This window comes from Podarcis melisellensis (assembly GCF_964234715.1).
Source record: "Podarcis melisellensis genome assembly, chromosome: 8".
NCBI lineage: Eukaryota > Metazoa > Chordata > Lepidosauria > Squamata > Lacertidae > Podarcis > Podarcis melisellensis.
Window position 1 is genome coordinate 57,309,631 of NC_138540.1, and position 12,301 is coordinate 57,321,931.

At 45.6% G+C, this 12,301-nt stretch overlaps 1 protein-coding gene across 1 annotated transcript in view; it reads left to right on the forward strand.

Annotated features, from left to right (window-relative positions):
* Positions 1-12,301, forward strand: part of GRIK3 (glutamate ionotropic receptor kainate type subunit 3) — a 190,072-nt gene that overhangs the window by 130,794 nt on the left and 46,977 nt on the right. Inside the window, exons 5-7 of the mRNA XM_081923043.1 lie at positions 4,281-4,334; positions 9,616-9,789; positions 10,422-10,565. Of these exons, the coding sequence (XP_081779169.1) occupies positions 4,281-4,334; positions 9,616-9,789; positions 10,422-10,565 (372 nt within the window). The remainder of the gene's footprint in view (positions 1-4,280; positions 4,335-9,615; positions 9,790-10,421; positions 10,566-12,301) is intronic.

Below are 12,301 nucleotides of genomic sequence, written 5' to 3' on the forward strand. Positions count from 1 at the left end.
GAAAGGTCTTTCTCATGCTTAGTTGGAGACTTCCTTCATGTAACTTGAATCCATTGGCTCAGCTCTTTCCCTCTGAAGCAGCAGAAAGCAAGCTTCCTCCATCTTTCATGAGACAGTCCTTTAGATATTTGAAGGTGGCTATCTTATCACCTGTTAGTCTCCTCTTCTCCAAGCTAAACATACCCAACTCCATCAATCATTCATCATAAGGCTTGGTTTCCAGACCCTTGACCATCTTGGCCACCATCTGCACATGTCCCAGCCTGTCAATATTCTTCTAAAATGTTGGTGCCCAGAACTGAACATAGTATTCCAGGTGTGGTCTGACCAAGATAGAATTGAGCGGTACTATTAGTTCCCTTGACTGAGACACTATACCTCTGTTGATGCAGCCAGGAATGGCATTAGCTTCTTTTGCTGCTGCATCACACTGTTGACACATCATAACTGATTCCTGTTAAGCTAGATCCTTTTCACACATACTACTGGCAATCTAGATGCCCCACATCTTATATTTTTGCAGCTGGTTCTTCCTGCATAAATGTAGAGCCCTGCATTTGTCCCTTTGATTCATTTTACTGGTTTGGGCAAAAGTCCTCCAATCTGTTAAGGTCATCTTGAATTCCGATTCTGTCTTCTGTGGCATTAGCTATCCCTCCCACTTTGGTGCCATCTGCAAATCTCATGAGCATCCCCTCAATTCCTTCATCCAAGTCATTTAGAAAGATGTTAAACAACAATGGGCCCAGGATAGACAGAACCCTGTGGCACCCCACTTGTCACTTTTCCCCCAGGATGGCGAGGAACCATTAATGTGTACTCTTTGGGTTTGGTCAGTCAATGAGCTGCAAATCCACCTAACAGTTACCTCATCCAGCCCACTTTCACCAGCTTCTCATAAAATAAGTTTATAAAATTATGCATGGCATGGAGAAAGTGGATAGAGAAAAGTTTTCCTCTCTCTCTAATAATACTAGAACTCATGGACCTTTAATGACGCTGAATGTTGGGAGATTCAGGACAGATAAAAGAAAGGACTTCTTCACACAGCACTGAGTTAAACTATGGAACTCACTCCCACAGGAGGTCGTAATGGCTGCTAACTTGGGTTGCTTTAAAAGAGGATTTGGTTAATTCATAGAGGAAAAGGCTATCAGTGACTACTAGCCATGATAGACGCTATGCACTGCCTTCATGGTCGAAGGCAGCAATGCATCTGAATACCAGTTGCTGGAAATGACAGGAAGGGTGAGTGCCTTTGTGCTCAGGTCTGATTTGCAGGTTTATCAGTGGTATTCGGTTGGCCACTGTGAGAAGAGCATACTGGACAAAATGGGCCTTTGGCCTAATCCAGTAGGCTATTATCATGTTACATTCTTATGGGAACTCCTCCCAAGCCTCTTGGCAACCCTCAGCCACCCTCTTCTGTCCTGGCCCCCTTCCTGCACACGCCTCCCCCTGCCCCTAGTTCTGACCAGATCCAGGGTGTGCTGATCCAGGAAAATTCTGTTGCAGCTTCTTTCAGATTTCACAAGCAGTCACTGAAGTTTCTTTAAAACGAGTCTGTCAGCAGCACCATTGTCAGATGGTGGGTTGTCTATCCTCTGCTGCACAGATCATCAGCAGTGCCGTAGATGTGCTGCATGTGGGGGCTTTTCTGCAGCAACCTTTCCTTGCTAGCCACTGCAGTGATGGCTCTTGATTCCAATCCACCCATTAAGCTCCATCCCTCTCCTCCTTGGAAACACTGAATCTTCTTGTGGGCGCCAGCAACAATGTTCCTTCCCAGGCTATATCGGCAGCATTTTCTGCAACCTGCCAGGCACTTTCAATTTGTACTAATTGATTTGATGTCATTGACAAATACAGGAGAACAGCTTTTGTTCCCATCCTCGGTCACCCTCTCCAACTCCCAACCACACGCTTACCTCTGCAATTTAATTTGACCATTGAAATATTTCTAATTAGAGTTTCCAAGCACTGAATGCAATCCTCCTTCTGACGACTGAGGGGTCCACTCCTGGTTGTTTATTACTTAATCAGCCATGTGTGTGTGAGGGTGCATGTTAAAGGCCCACACAAAACAGAGGGAATCAAAGCTAATTCAGATCTAACAAGTTGAAAGCTCCTTTCCTTTCATCACACTTTCTATGAAGCTGGGGGTTTATTGGGGGGTGTATATATGTATATATAGACTTTGTACCTTTGCAGTCATCTTAGATCAGAAAAAATGTGTTGGAAAGGGAGAGAGTATAAAACAAAATCCATGAGCTGGTCTCCATAGCACATCTTTAAGTAGCTGGGCTAATTCAGGTGTGTCTATCAGGCAGCACCACTTGGGGCTTATTTATTTCAAACTGGCCTTGTGCCAGAACTGTAGCCCTTGAGCAAGACCACAGCTGGCAGGACATACCAGAGGATCCCGTAAGATAGATAGATAGATAGATAGATAGATAGATAGATAGATAGTCTGTAAAGGTACATTATAGCATCAACAACAAATGTTAAACAAATAGTGACGAGTTCGATTTTCATTCTTCATGTCTGCCTCAAAGATAATAGCTTGTCCAGGAAGCATTTAACAGAATAGTTGTGTTATAAATCAGGTGAGGACATCACTCCCAACAGACATGTGTGGGAATGGGGGCTGGGTTTGGGACCCTCCTTTATTGACCTATGTGACAAACGGTAACCACGTTTCCAGAAAGCACTTAATAATTTTCCTGTGAGCTGACTCTGATCTGCTCATTGCTTCCCGCCCAAGCTATTTTCCAGATCTTTGCAAATTGAATTGCAACATTCATCTAGGGCAGACTTTGCCAATTTGGTGCCCCCCCTTCCAAGATGTGTTGAGCTACAACTCCCATAAGCCCTGGCATCGTATGGCAGTGCTGGCTGGAGTTGATGGGAGTTGATGTCCAAGACATCTGGAGGGTGCCAGGTTGGCAAAGGTGATTTAGGGTTTTCCATTGTTTAGCTCTCTCCATTCTGGCAGCTGCTATTGAAACATAATATATAAAACTGTTCCTGGGAATCTTTAAATAAACCTAGCAAAGTGTCTATTTTAATTGAACACTGAATTCTGAACAGTGAATCCACAGAGTGCACTGCTGGGGCAAATGACTCATCAAGGCACTTACTCATGCCCAGAGGTGAAACACTTTCTGCTAGAAGCATTTTAAAGGGAAGTTGAAATTCTCAGGAAAGTGGATTCTAGTACCCAGGAGGACCACACTTGTTCAGAATTCTAGGATAGAGGCAGGCCTGACAGAGGAGCTGACAACTAAGTTCAGTCTGAACTTGTGGACATCCAATGAAGCTGAAGGCTGGAAGATTCAGGACATTTTCGCACAGTTCATAAAGTATAGAATTCGCTCCCACAGGAGGCCGTGATGGCCACCAGCTTGAGTGGCTTTAAAAGAGAATTAGACAAATTCATAGAGGAGAGGGCTATCAGCAGCTACTAGCCACAATGGCTGTGCTTTGCCTCCACAGCTGGAGGCAACAATGCTTCTGAATACCAGTTGCTGGGAAAGTGCTCTTGTGCTTGAATCCTGCTTGTGGGTTTCCCTTTGGGACACCTGGTTTGCCACTATGAGAATAGGATGCTGGTCTAGATGGGCCATTGGTCTGATCCATCAGGCTCTTCTTATGTTCTTGTGAGTGAGTCAGTAACCAAACCTGGGAGGCTGGATTGCCAACAAGTGGGGGTCAAGGTTCTTAGGGTTCTGTTGCTGTGAGTCCCAGCATTGAATGCCCTGTGACAAAGGGGGAGTCGTTGGTTGCCTTGGGCCTTGAGACATTGCATTCCCAGACACCAAAGTGTTAAAGCTTCCAGAGGCAGACTTTGGGCTGTGCGAGCAGTGTGCGCATGCACTGGGGAATGGGCCAGGGGGCGCCACCTCAAAGCTCAGTAAGTGAGGCACTGGGCTTTGGGATGGAGGAATGAGACTCTGATGGGATCCTAGAGTCCTCCTGCCTTCTTCCCAAAGCCTAGTCAATGCTTTCACAGCCTCCTTCACAAAGCCCAGTGCCTCCTTACCCTCCTTTGGCAAGGCAGCACCTCCTTCACAAAGCCTGGCACCTCCTTACCTGCCTTTGGGAAGGTAGCATGAGTGTGTGTGTGTGTCAAATTTTGGCCCCACACAGGGTTCCAAAGTACCCAAGTCAGCCACTGAAGCTGCTAAACCTATTTCCTGCAAGGCTCTGTGGGCTCATTCTTTCTGTTACAAATTCACAAGCTGTATTTTTAATTCACCTTTCATTTGCTTTCTTCTCAGGCCATGGCAATGGGAATGATGACGGAGTACTACCACTTTATTTTCACCACACTGGTAAAGTATCTCGACCATACACCAGCCTTACTGCCCTTTATTGGTATCCACAAAGGAGGAGGGGGGTTACCTGCTCTCTGGCTCAGACTGCACCAGCTAAGTTAGAGTTAGGAAGAACCATTTTTTAAAAAGAGAGAACATTCCCAAATCAAATGAATTACTAGCACCGCTCTTTTCTGCCTTGGTCAGACCCCACCTGGAGTCCTGTGTCCAGTTCTGAGCAACACAATTTAAGAAGGATATTGACAAGCTGGAAGGTGTGTAGAGGAGGGCAACCAAGATGACCAAAGGTCAGGAAACCAAGCCTTAAGAGGAATGCAGGAGGGTGACTAGCTCTTACTACCAGAAAATTATTCCTAATGTTGGGTTGGAATCTTCTTTATCATAACTTGCGTACATTGGTTCAGGTACTGCCCCCTGGAGCAGCAGAAAACCAGCTTGCTTAATCCTTCATATGGCAGACCTTTAGATATCACCTCTCACTCGTCTCTTCTCCAAGCTAAACGTACCCAGCTCCCTTCCATAGGAGTGGGCAAATAACACAGAAGGCTCAGTTTTGAAGTGTGCAGAGCAAGCCCACTGTAAAGCAGGTGGGAAATCCTGGCCTCTGCCTGCCATCTTGCTCTCTCCCCTCTTCATTTCTTTAATAACCTCCTGCCCTGATGTCATGGAACTCAAGGCCACACACCTGGAATTCGTTCCTGGATTGCCTCCCATCCAGGTCCTGGACAGACCCCCAGACCTGCTTAGTTTTAGCAAGAATGATGCTCCACACACCCTCAGACCATGTCACAGAACCAGATAGCACCCCCCCAAAAAAAATCACATCCTTGGAAACATCCACATTAATTTTTTTTTAACATTCCATCCTTCCACCAAAATGAAAAGACATTTTAATTACTGCTGCCACCGTTATCTATTTGCAACAGCTTCTTGCAACTCTCTGATAACCTCCTATTAATCAGGCCCAGCTGAGTCTTGTGAACTTTTTTTTTGCACACAAGTACAAGCCTGGAGGTGAAGATGAAGAAGGAGTGTGTGTGGGGGGGGGGGAGAGAGCAAGAAAGAATTATAATAAATTAATAGATAAGCAATTACAATTAGTGCCACTTCCCTGAAATAACAGCTGTATCGTGGGACAGATATTTTAAGCAGCTGCTGCTCCAGGCTCTGTTCTCTTTGGAGCTGCCATTTCTGCCATAAGAGGCCCCTGGGAGGGGGGATGGAATTAGTCTGTTGTGTTTCTCTAAAAGGTCCCCAGTGGACCCTGCAAGCAATACAGGTCGGCATTAGACAAAGGTAAGGGAGCAACTGTTCCTACCAAACAGAAATGTTGACATTGTAGAGCAGCCTTAACTAAGCTGGGGCCCTCCAGCTGTTTCAGACTATAAGCCATCAGCCTCAGCCAGTACAGCCATAGGATACTGAGGCTAATGGGAGCTGTAGTCCAAAATGTCTAGAGGGCACCAGTTTGGGGGATGCTGGTGTGTAGCCTTGCAGAGGATCATACTGAGTCTGACTGTTTGAAGTGGTATTGTACTGCTTTAAATGTACAGGGCAGATGGGACCTGCCTCAAGCAACTGCTCATTGTTATGACTATTTATGTCCCATAGTCACAGACACACACAAAATTGCAATCCTTTGGGGATGTGCAAGAGGTACTCTTGACAGCAGAGTATCATGAAATGGTAATTAATTTATTAATAGCTGTTAGGATGGAAGAAGCATCAGGTGAAATTGTGAGAACAGAAGGAAATAAAAAATTAGGAAATAAAAGAACTAGAATATGTTGTTTGTGAACTTTTGAAATGTGCAGTTTTTAATCAAAATATTTATATGACCCTGTTAAGATTTTTGATTCATGCTTTGTGGAATGAGAAAATGGACTGTGATCCAACAGAAGGCAATACAAAAATGTAAGCAACAGCCAATGACTAGCCACAAAATGCAAACAGCTTTGGATATAGACCTGCCTGGAAGCCCCAATGTTTCAGCCTCTGTATTTTCCTTCTGATAGTGCACATCTGTATGTGTGCCTTAAAGAAATGTTGCAGCTGGTATCAGCATTGGCTGTGATTAGAGATGGCTCAGCATTTTCAATCATTCTCCATTTACATTCAGAAAAAGCTCACGAGCTTTCCTGGAGCTCTTTCCTAACTGATCATGTGTGGTGATGGTGCTGGGTCCACGTGTACCATCAAGTTGCTTCCAGGGAATTGTGGTTTGGGGCCATATGTATGGTTGATCATGCAGTGAATGTGGATGGTTCAGCACCCTGCCCCAGACACGCACACCCAGTTTGCTTATTCATGCAGCAGAGCCTTGTTTTATAAATCACATGCCATTTAACTAGCTCATGTAGTTCCACAGCAATCAATACAAGCTAGCTTTAAGTGCCTGGTCCATTGACTGCTGGCTGAGCATATGCAGAATCTCATTTAACATTCCAAGCCAGATGAGACCTTTGAGGGGAATGGCACTCAAGTTGCAATACAGATGATTGAGACAAGTTCCAGACAAATTCGTATTTGAAAGCTGATGTGGGGTAGTGGTTAGAATGTCAGACTAGGCCCAGGAGACCAGGGTTTGGATCCCCACATTGCCACAAAGCTGTGCTAGGCACTGCCTCTCCATCTAAACCAGGCTTCCTTAATTTCGGTCCTCCAGATGTTTTGAGACTACAGTTCCCAGCATCCCTGACCACTGGTCCTGCTAGCTAAGAATCATGGGAGTTGTAGGCCAAAAACATCTGGAGGGCCGCAGTTGAGGAAGCCTGCTCTAAACGTGGTAGTTGTGGAAATTAAATGAGGATGGTTGAAATGAGGAGTGAAACCAGTCAGGGCGAAGTCAAAGTCAAAAAGAATGCTGGAGCTGATTTTAATCCAAGAGTTTCCAAGTTGTTTCTTTGACCAAGTGGCAAAAGTTCTGGTCTGAGCCTAGGGGTGGGGGCAGGGGCTGAGCTAGCCACCAACAAGTGAAGACTATAGCCCCCACCTGTGGTTCCTGATCACTGCATTTGGGAAATGTCTGGTGGAATGATTAAATGAGGAGGGAAAGAACCATGTGTGCCACCTTGAGCTCCTTAGAGGAAAAGGTGTTACATTAATCAAACAAGCAAGCCAGCCAGCAAGCCAAACCAGGTTAATTCTAACCTTGGCACCATCAGTAGCTATGGCTTTTGTTGAAGGTGGGAAATTGTGTGTGTGTGATTCCTTGCTAATTCCCTGGGCTCTGCCTTAGATTGGCTCACAGGCCAACCCTTCACTAGCATGAGATACAGGTTTAAAAGAACTTCTCTTTGCAGATGTTTCTAATGTTGTTGTGTCCTCCCAGCCAAATGTTAACTGGGATGCTGCTGAGTGCCATTTCCTTTCCCTTCCATTGGGGTCAGCTGTTCCTGCTCCTTCCTGCGAAGCAGAGCAACCGCCTCACTCACCTCTCTTTCAAGCCCCATTTAGATGAGTTTGTGGCAGGTTTAAACTGCAGACCTCCTGAAGTGCAGACCTTGCTTTGACGGCAGGAATTAATATTCCAGCTCTGCTCTGCAAAGCCCTGGGAAGTATTAAGGAAGTGCACTGGAGTGGGACTTGCAAATGCCCTCTGTGCACACTGACTGCCAAGAGGCAGGCCTGGGCTCCCTGCCAGCACTTTGCCTGAATGGTTCCCATTCCACCTCTCCTCCACTTATTGCTCTCTCACTTGCAGACAGTGGAGGTGGATCATAAAGTCAAGAAACATCTTAGCTCCTCTTTGATGGTGGTCTTCAAATACTGAGCACTCTAGCTGTTGGCACTGACAGCCAACAGGCTACCAATTAAACAGGGCCAGCCCACCCATGAGGCAAGGTGTGGTGACCACCTCAGGCAGCAGAATCCACAGGGGCAGCAGATCCCAATTTTGATCTTTCTTCCCTCCTTGTTCCTGATGTATATCGTCTCTCACCCCTTCTTCCCTAGTGGGGAGAGAGTGCCATTTTTGGGCACTCTGGTGTCAAAATGTATTTGGGCTGGCCCTGCAATTAAAGAAAGAAAAGTGTTTTGAGGACTTGAAGGAAATTCTTCCTAACATTGTAATGTGTATTGGTCTCAAACTGGAAGATGGCCAAGAGCACATCTTCCGACTACAAGAGGCTCCTGTTAGGCAGAAATGGAGGATTCTGGGTCAGGGGACCAGGCCTGTTTGTAGAGGTTTGAGATGGTCAAGAGAAAAAATACCACATTTCTCTCTCTCCATCCAGTTTAATGAATGTAAGATGAAAAACTCTGGGTTGTATATGTGGGAAGTGGGTGAAAATTTGGTGATCCAGTCAATGCTCGCACTTCTCCTGCCAGATCCTGGCCAGTGCAGTGATGCTAACTGGGTTCCCCCAAACAAGGTTCAGATTTGCTCATCAGCTGTCCAGTGGGACATAGAGTAAGGATTAACCAGTAAAACCCACAGCCTGAGAACTGGAACTGGAACAAATCACTGTCTGTTATTGTACAATGGTTAATGATATTCTAAAATGATAATATCTGGTGGAGATGTTGTGTTCTGTGTGATGTTCTATATGCAATGAATGGTAAATTTGCAGTGGGCAAATTACTCCTGTGTCCCACTGCGCATGCAGATCCTACCTACTTACTCTTAGAGGGGTGGGCAGTCTAAAAGACCAGAGATGGCACAAATCTAAAACAGTCAGTCATTTTCCCATGGGCTTTGTGTTTCTCTCATGAATAGAATAGACTGCCATTTTAGACTGAAGCATCATCATTGCCAAGGTTTATTTTGGCTGCTTGTGGCTTTGAGAAAATTTAATTGTATGCTTACTCTACCTATCCCCGCACTTGAAAAATTACAAGATGGTGAAAATATTAGCAATCCTAGTATTCTAGAATGATGGGTTTTGATGCTTGGAAGTGGCAACTATTTAATGCCATACTTTCCAAATTATTTCTTTCCCCCCCTTTCAAACATTTTCAATATTCTCTTATTGGAATTAATGCATAATTAATCAGCACCATAATTAACTGATGCAAGACAGGGAAATGCCTCCCAGCTGGAAACACCATTGAATCTTTTCCTAAAGCAACATTGGAGGACCAACTTCAATGGGAATTTGCTCAGGCAGAGCAGCTGTTGAATTTCAAGGGGAGCCAAGTTTCAATAAGAGTGGTGAAGTGTCTCTGAGGACTTGGCCCCCCTTTGAAGACTGCCCCTCCCTCCCAAAAAAGAACTAAATGAAGTCAAGGGGGAAGTAGATAAAGCACTGAAATGAAGTCTCCCTCTTTTTTTTTAAAGGATCTTTATGCATTGGATCTAGAGCAATATCGCTACTCTGGAGTGAACCTGACTGGCTTCCGCATCTTGAACGTGGAGAATCCCCATGTCTCTGCCATCATTGATAAATGGTCTATGGAGAGGTTGCAGGCAGCCCCCAAGCCTGAGCCAGGGTTGATCACAGGGGTGATGATGGTACGATGGCCCATTTAAACTACTCCTGCCTTTTAGTGTGTGGTGCAAACCTGTGTTGATGAGGGCAAGAGGCAAGGGAGTTTGCATGTCAAACTGTTGCAAACTCTATTTTTGTCTGGTTCTGTTTTGGACAACGTGTTGGGAAGACAAAGCAGTTGCTTCTCTGTGGGGGGCAGTTAACGCAATCAGCTGTAAATCATCGGCAGAACTACACCTTACACATGAATGCATGTCACAAAATCTTGACAGCAGCTTCTATGGAATAGGTGTTTTGGGAGGAGGCAATTTAGAATAAAGAAACTGCAATGGGATACAGTGTTTCATCCTTCCCCTGCTCACTGCCTTCCCTTTGCTGCTGCTACTCCTGCCTCTGTAGGATTCCAGATGCATGATCTTGACAGAAGGCCATTCAATGATGTCCATGTAAACTGGACCAGAGACTACCAAGATGGAAGTAGCAGCATGCTGCAGATGGCTCAGTTGACCTAAGGAGGCTGGAACCAAAGACTATTTTGGCCAAAATGGATTTCCTATAGTGGAGGTGGCATGATCATCATCATCACTTGGGAGGTGAAAGGCTCCCTTGCTCCTAGAGCTGTTATCAAAGCAAATCCTGTTCCCCTTCATTTTAGACAGATGCTGCCCTGTTGTACGATGCCGTCCACATTGTCTCCGTGTGCTACCAACGGGCTCCACAGATGACTGTCAACTCCCTCCAGTGCCATCGGCATAAAGCCTGGCGGTTTGGTGGACGCTTCATGAATTTCATCAAAGAGGTAAGAAGTACAATGCATCCGGATGGAACCTGCTTTTGCATCTTGAGTGAAGGGATACGTGCTCAATGCTGCAGAATTGCTGTCTATGGTCCTGAAACTCTTGCATTTGCATCCTGGGCAGTCTTCATTGTTGCTGTCCATGGTCCTGATCTCACTCTAGCAGAAAGCCAGCTTGGGTGATTCTGAGCCTGCATCTTTGCTTGGGCCATTGCCTCTTTCTGGAGGCAAAGATTGCTTTGAATTAGGCAGGTGGTGGAGATGAGCCTAAGCCCAGTAACAAGTCGTAATTAGCTCCAGGTGCACGTACTTAGCTTGCAGAACAGCCTAAATTCAATCTCAGCCATCCCCAGACAGAGAGTGGGTTGGGGGTACGGACACACACCCTGACATTCTGGAATGCCACTGCCAGTTTGAATAGACAGTGTAATTAGTCTAGACATTACTGTGCTCAATGGGTCTGACTCTGAATGCATTTGTGCCAGTGTTGCTTCTTATCCCATCTGGCACCTTTATTTTGAGAGACAGCTGCCCATATTCTTCAGGAGAACCCAGGACTAAGCATACATATGTAAAATACCAGTCCTCTAGGCTGGATCACAACCAAAGGAACATGATTTATCTTAGGGACAGAGGTGAAACAAGAGTAGAACAAGCTTCAGTCTCTGCAACGCCTAGCCATGACTGGTGCTGAGCCCCCAACTTCTCTTTCTCTCTACCTACCTATATAAATGTACAGATTAGGGCTGTTTGCTTCCCCTTCCAGCCACTAGACACACCATGTTTTTGCCTTTCGAAACTTTGACAATGCCATAGATGGCTTCACTGAAGATCTCTCTGGCAAATCCTTTTAATAGAAATGTAGGAAGCTGCCTTATCCTGAGTCAGAGCCTTGATCTAACTAGCTCAGTATTGTCTACACTGACTGGCAGCTGCTTTCCAGAGCATAAGACAATAGCCTCTCCTAGTCCTACCTGGAGACACCTGGGACCTTCTGCATGCTCTGCTACTGAGTTCTGTCACAAAGAATGGTGGCCTATTGTCACATGAACTTACAAAACTTATCTGTACTGAAACAGACTCTTGGTTTATCTTACCCATAATGCTCTACTCCGACTGGCAGCAGCAGGTCTCCAGAGTCTCCTGGAGACTCCTTTCCCACTCCTTCCACCTGAGATGTTTTCCAAGGGAGTTGTTGGGGATTGAACTCGGGACCTTTGGCACACAGCACAGGGGTACTTCCGCCAAACTATCAGCCTCCCCTCCACCCCCGGTATTTTTCTCTGTCAAATAGGAAACCATCTGCTGCCTTTCCTTCCCACCTTTCTCTCTAGTTGAGGAGTGTTTACTTGGTGCATCTGTCAACCACTTAGTGAACAGCTCAAAAACTCTCGTGGGAAAATTGGCAGCAGGCACGCCTCTGTTTTGGCAGAGCCACAGACTTGAGTGAGCTGAATGTCAGGGGAATGAAGTGGGGACTTCATTTTTCTCTGTGTTTTGGGTAATTACCATCTCCCTCGCCTGCAGCCTAAACAGCTTTCCTGACTGCATTTGGCATGCAGGGAGCGTCACTTGAATCCAAGAGGCAGAGAAGCCAACTCAGTCTCCCCATTGCAAGAGGCCAAAGCAGGGATGTTTGAACTTCCCAGTACACACTTTGGGGAGATGTTCTCTTGGAAAATAAACCTTGCAAAGAATTTATATTTATTTTTTAATGGTAGACTGCCACTCCCTTAAAA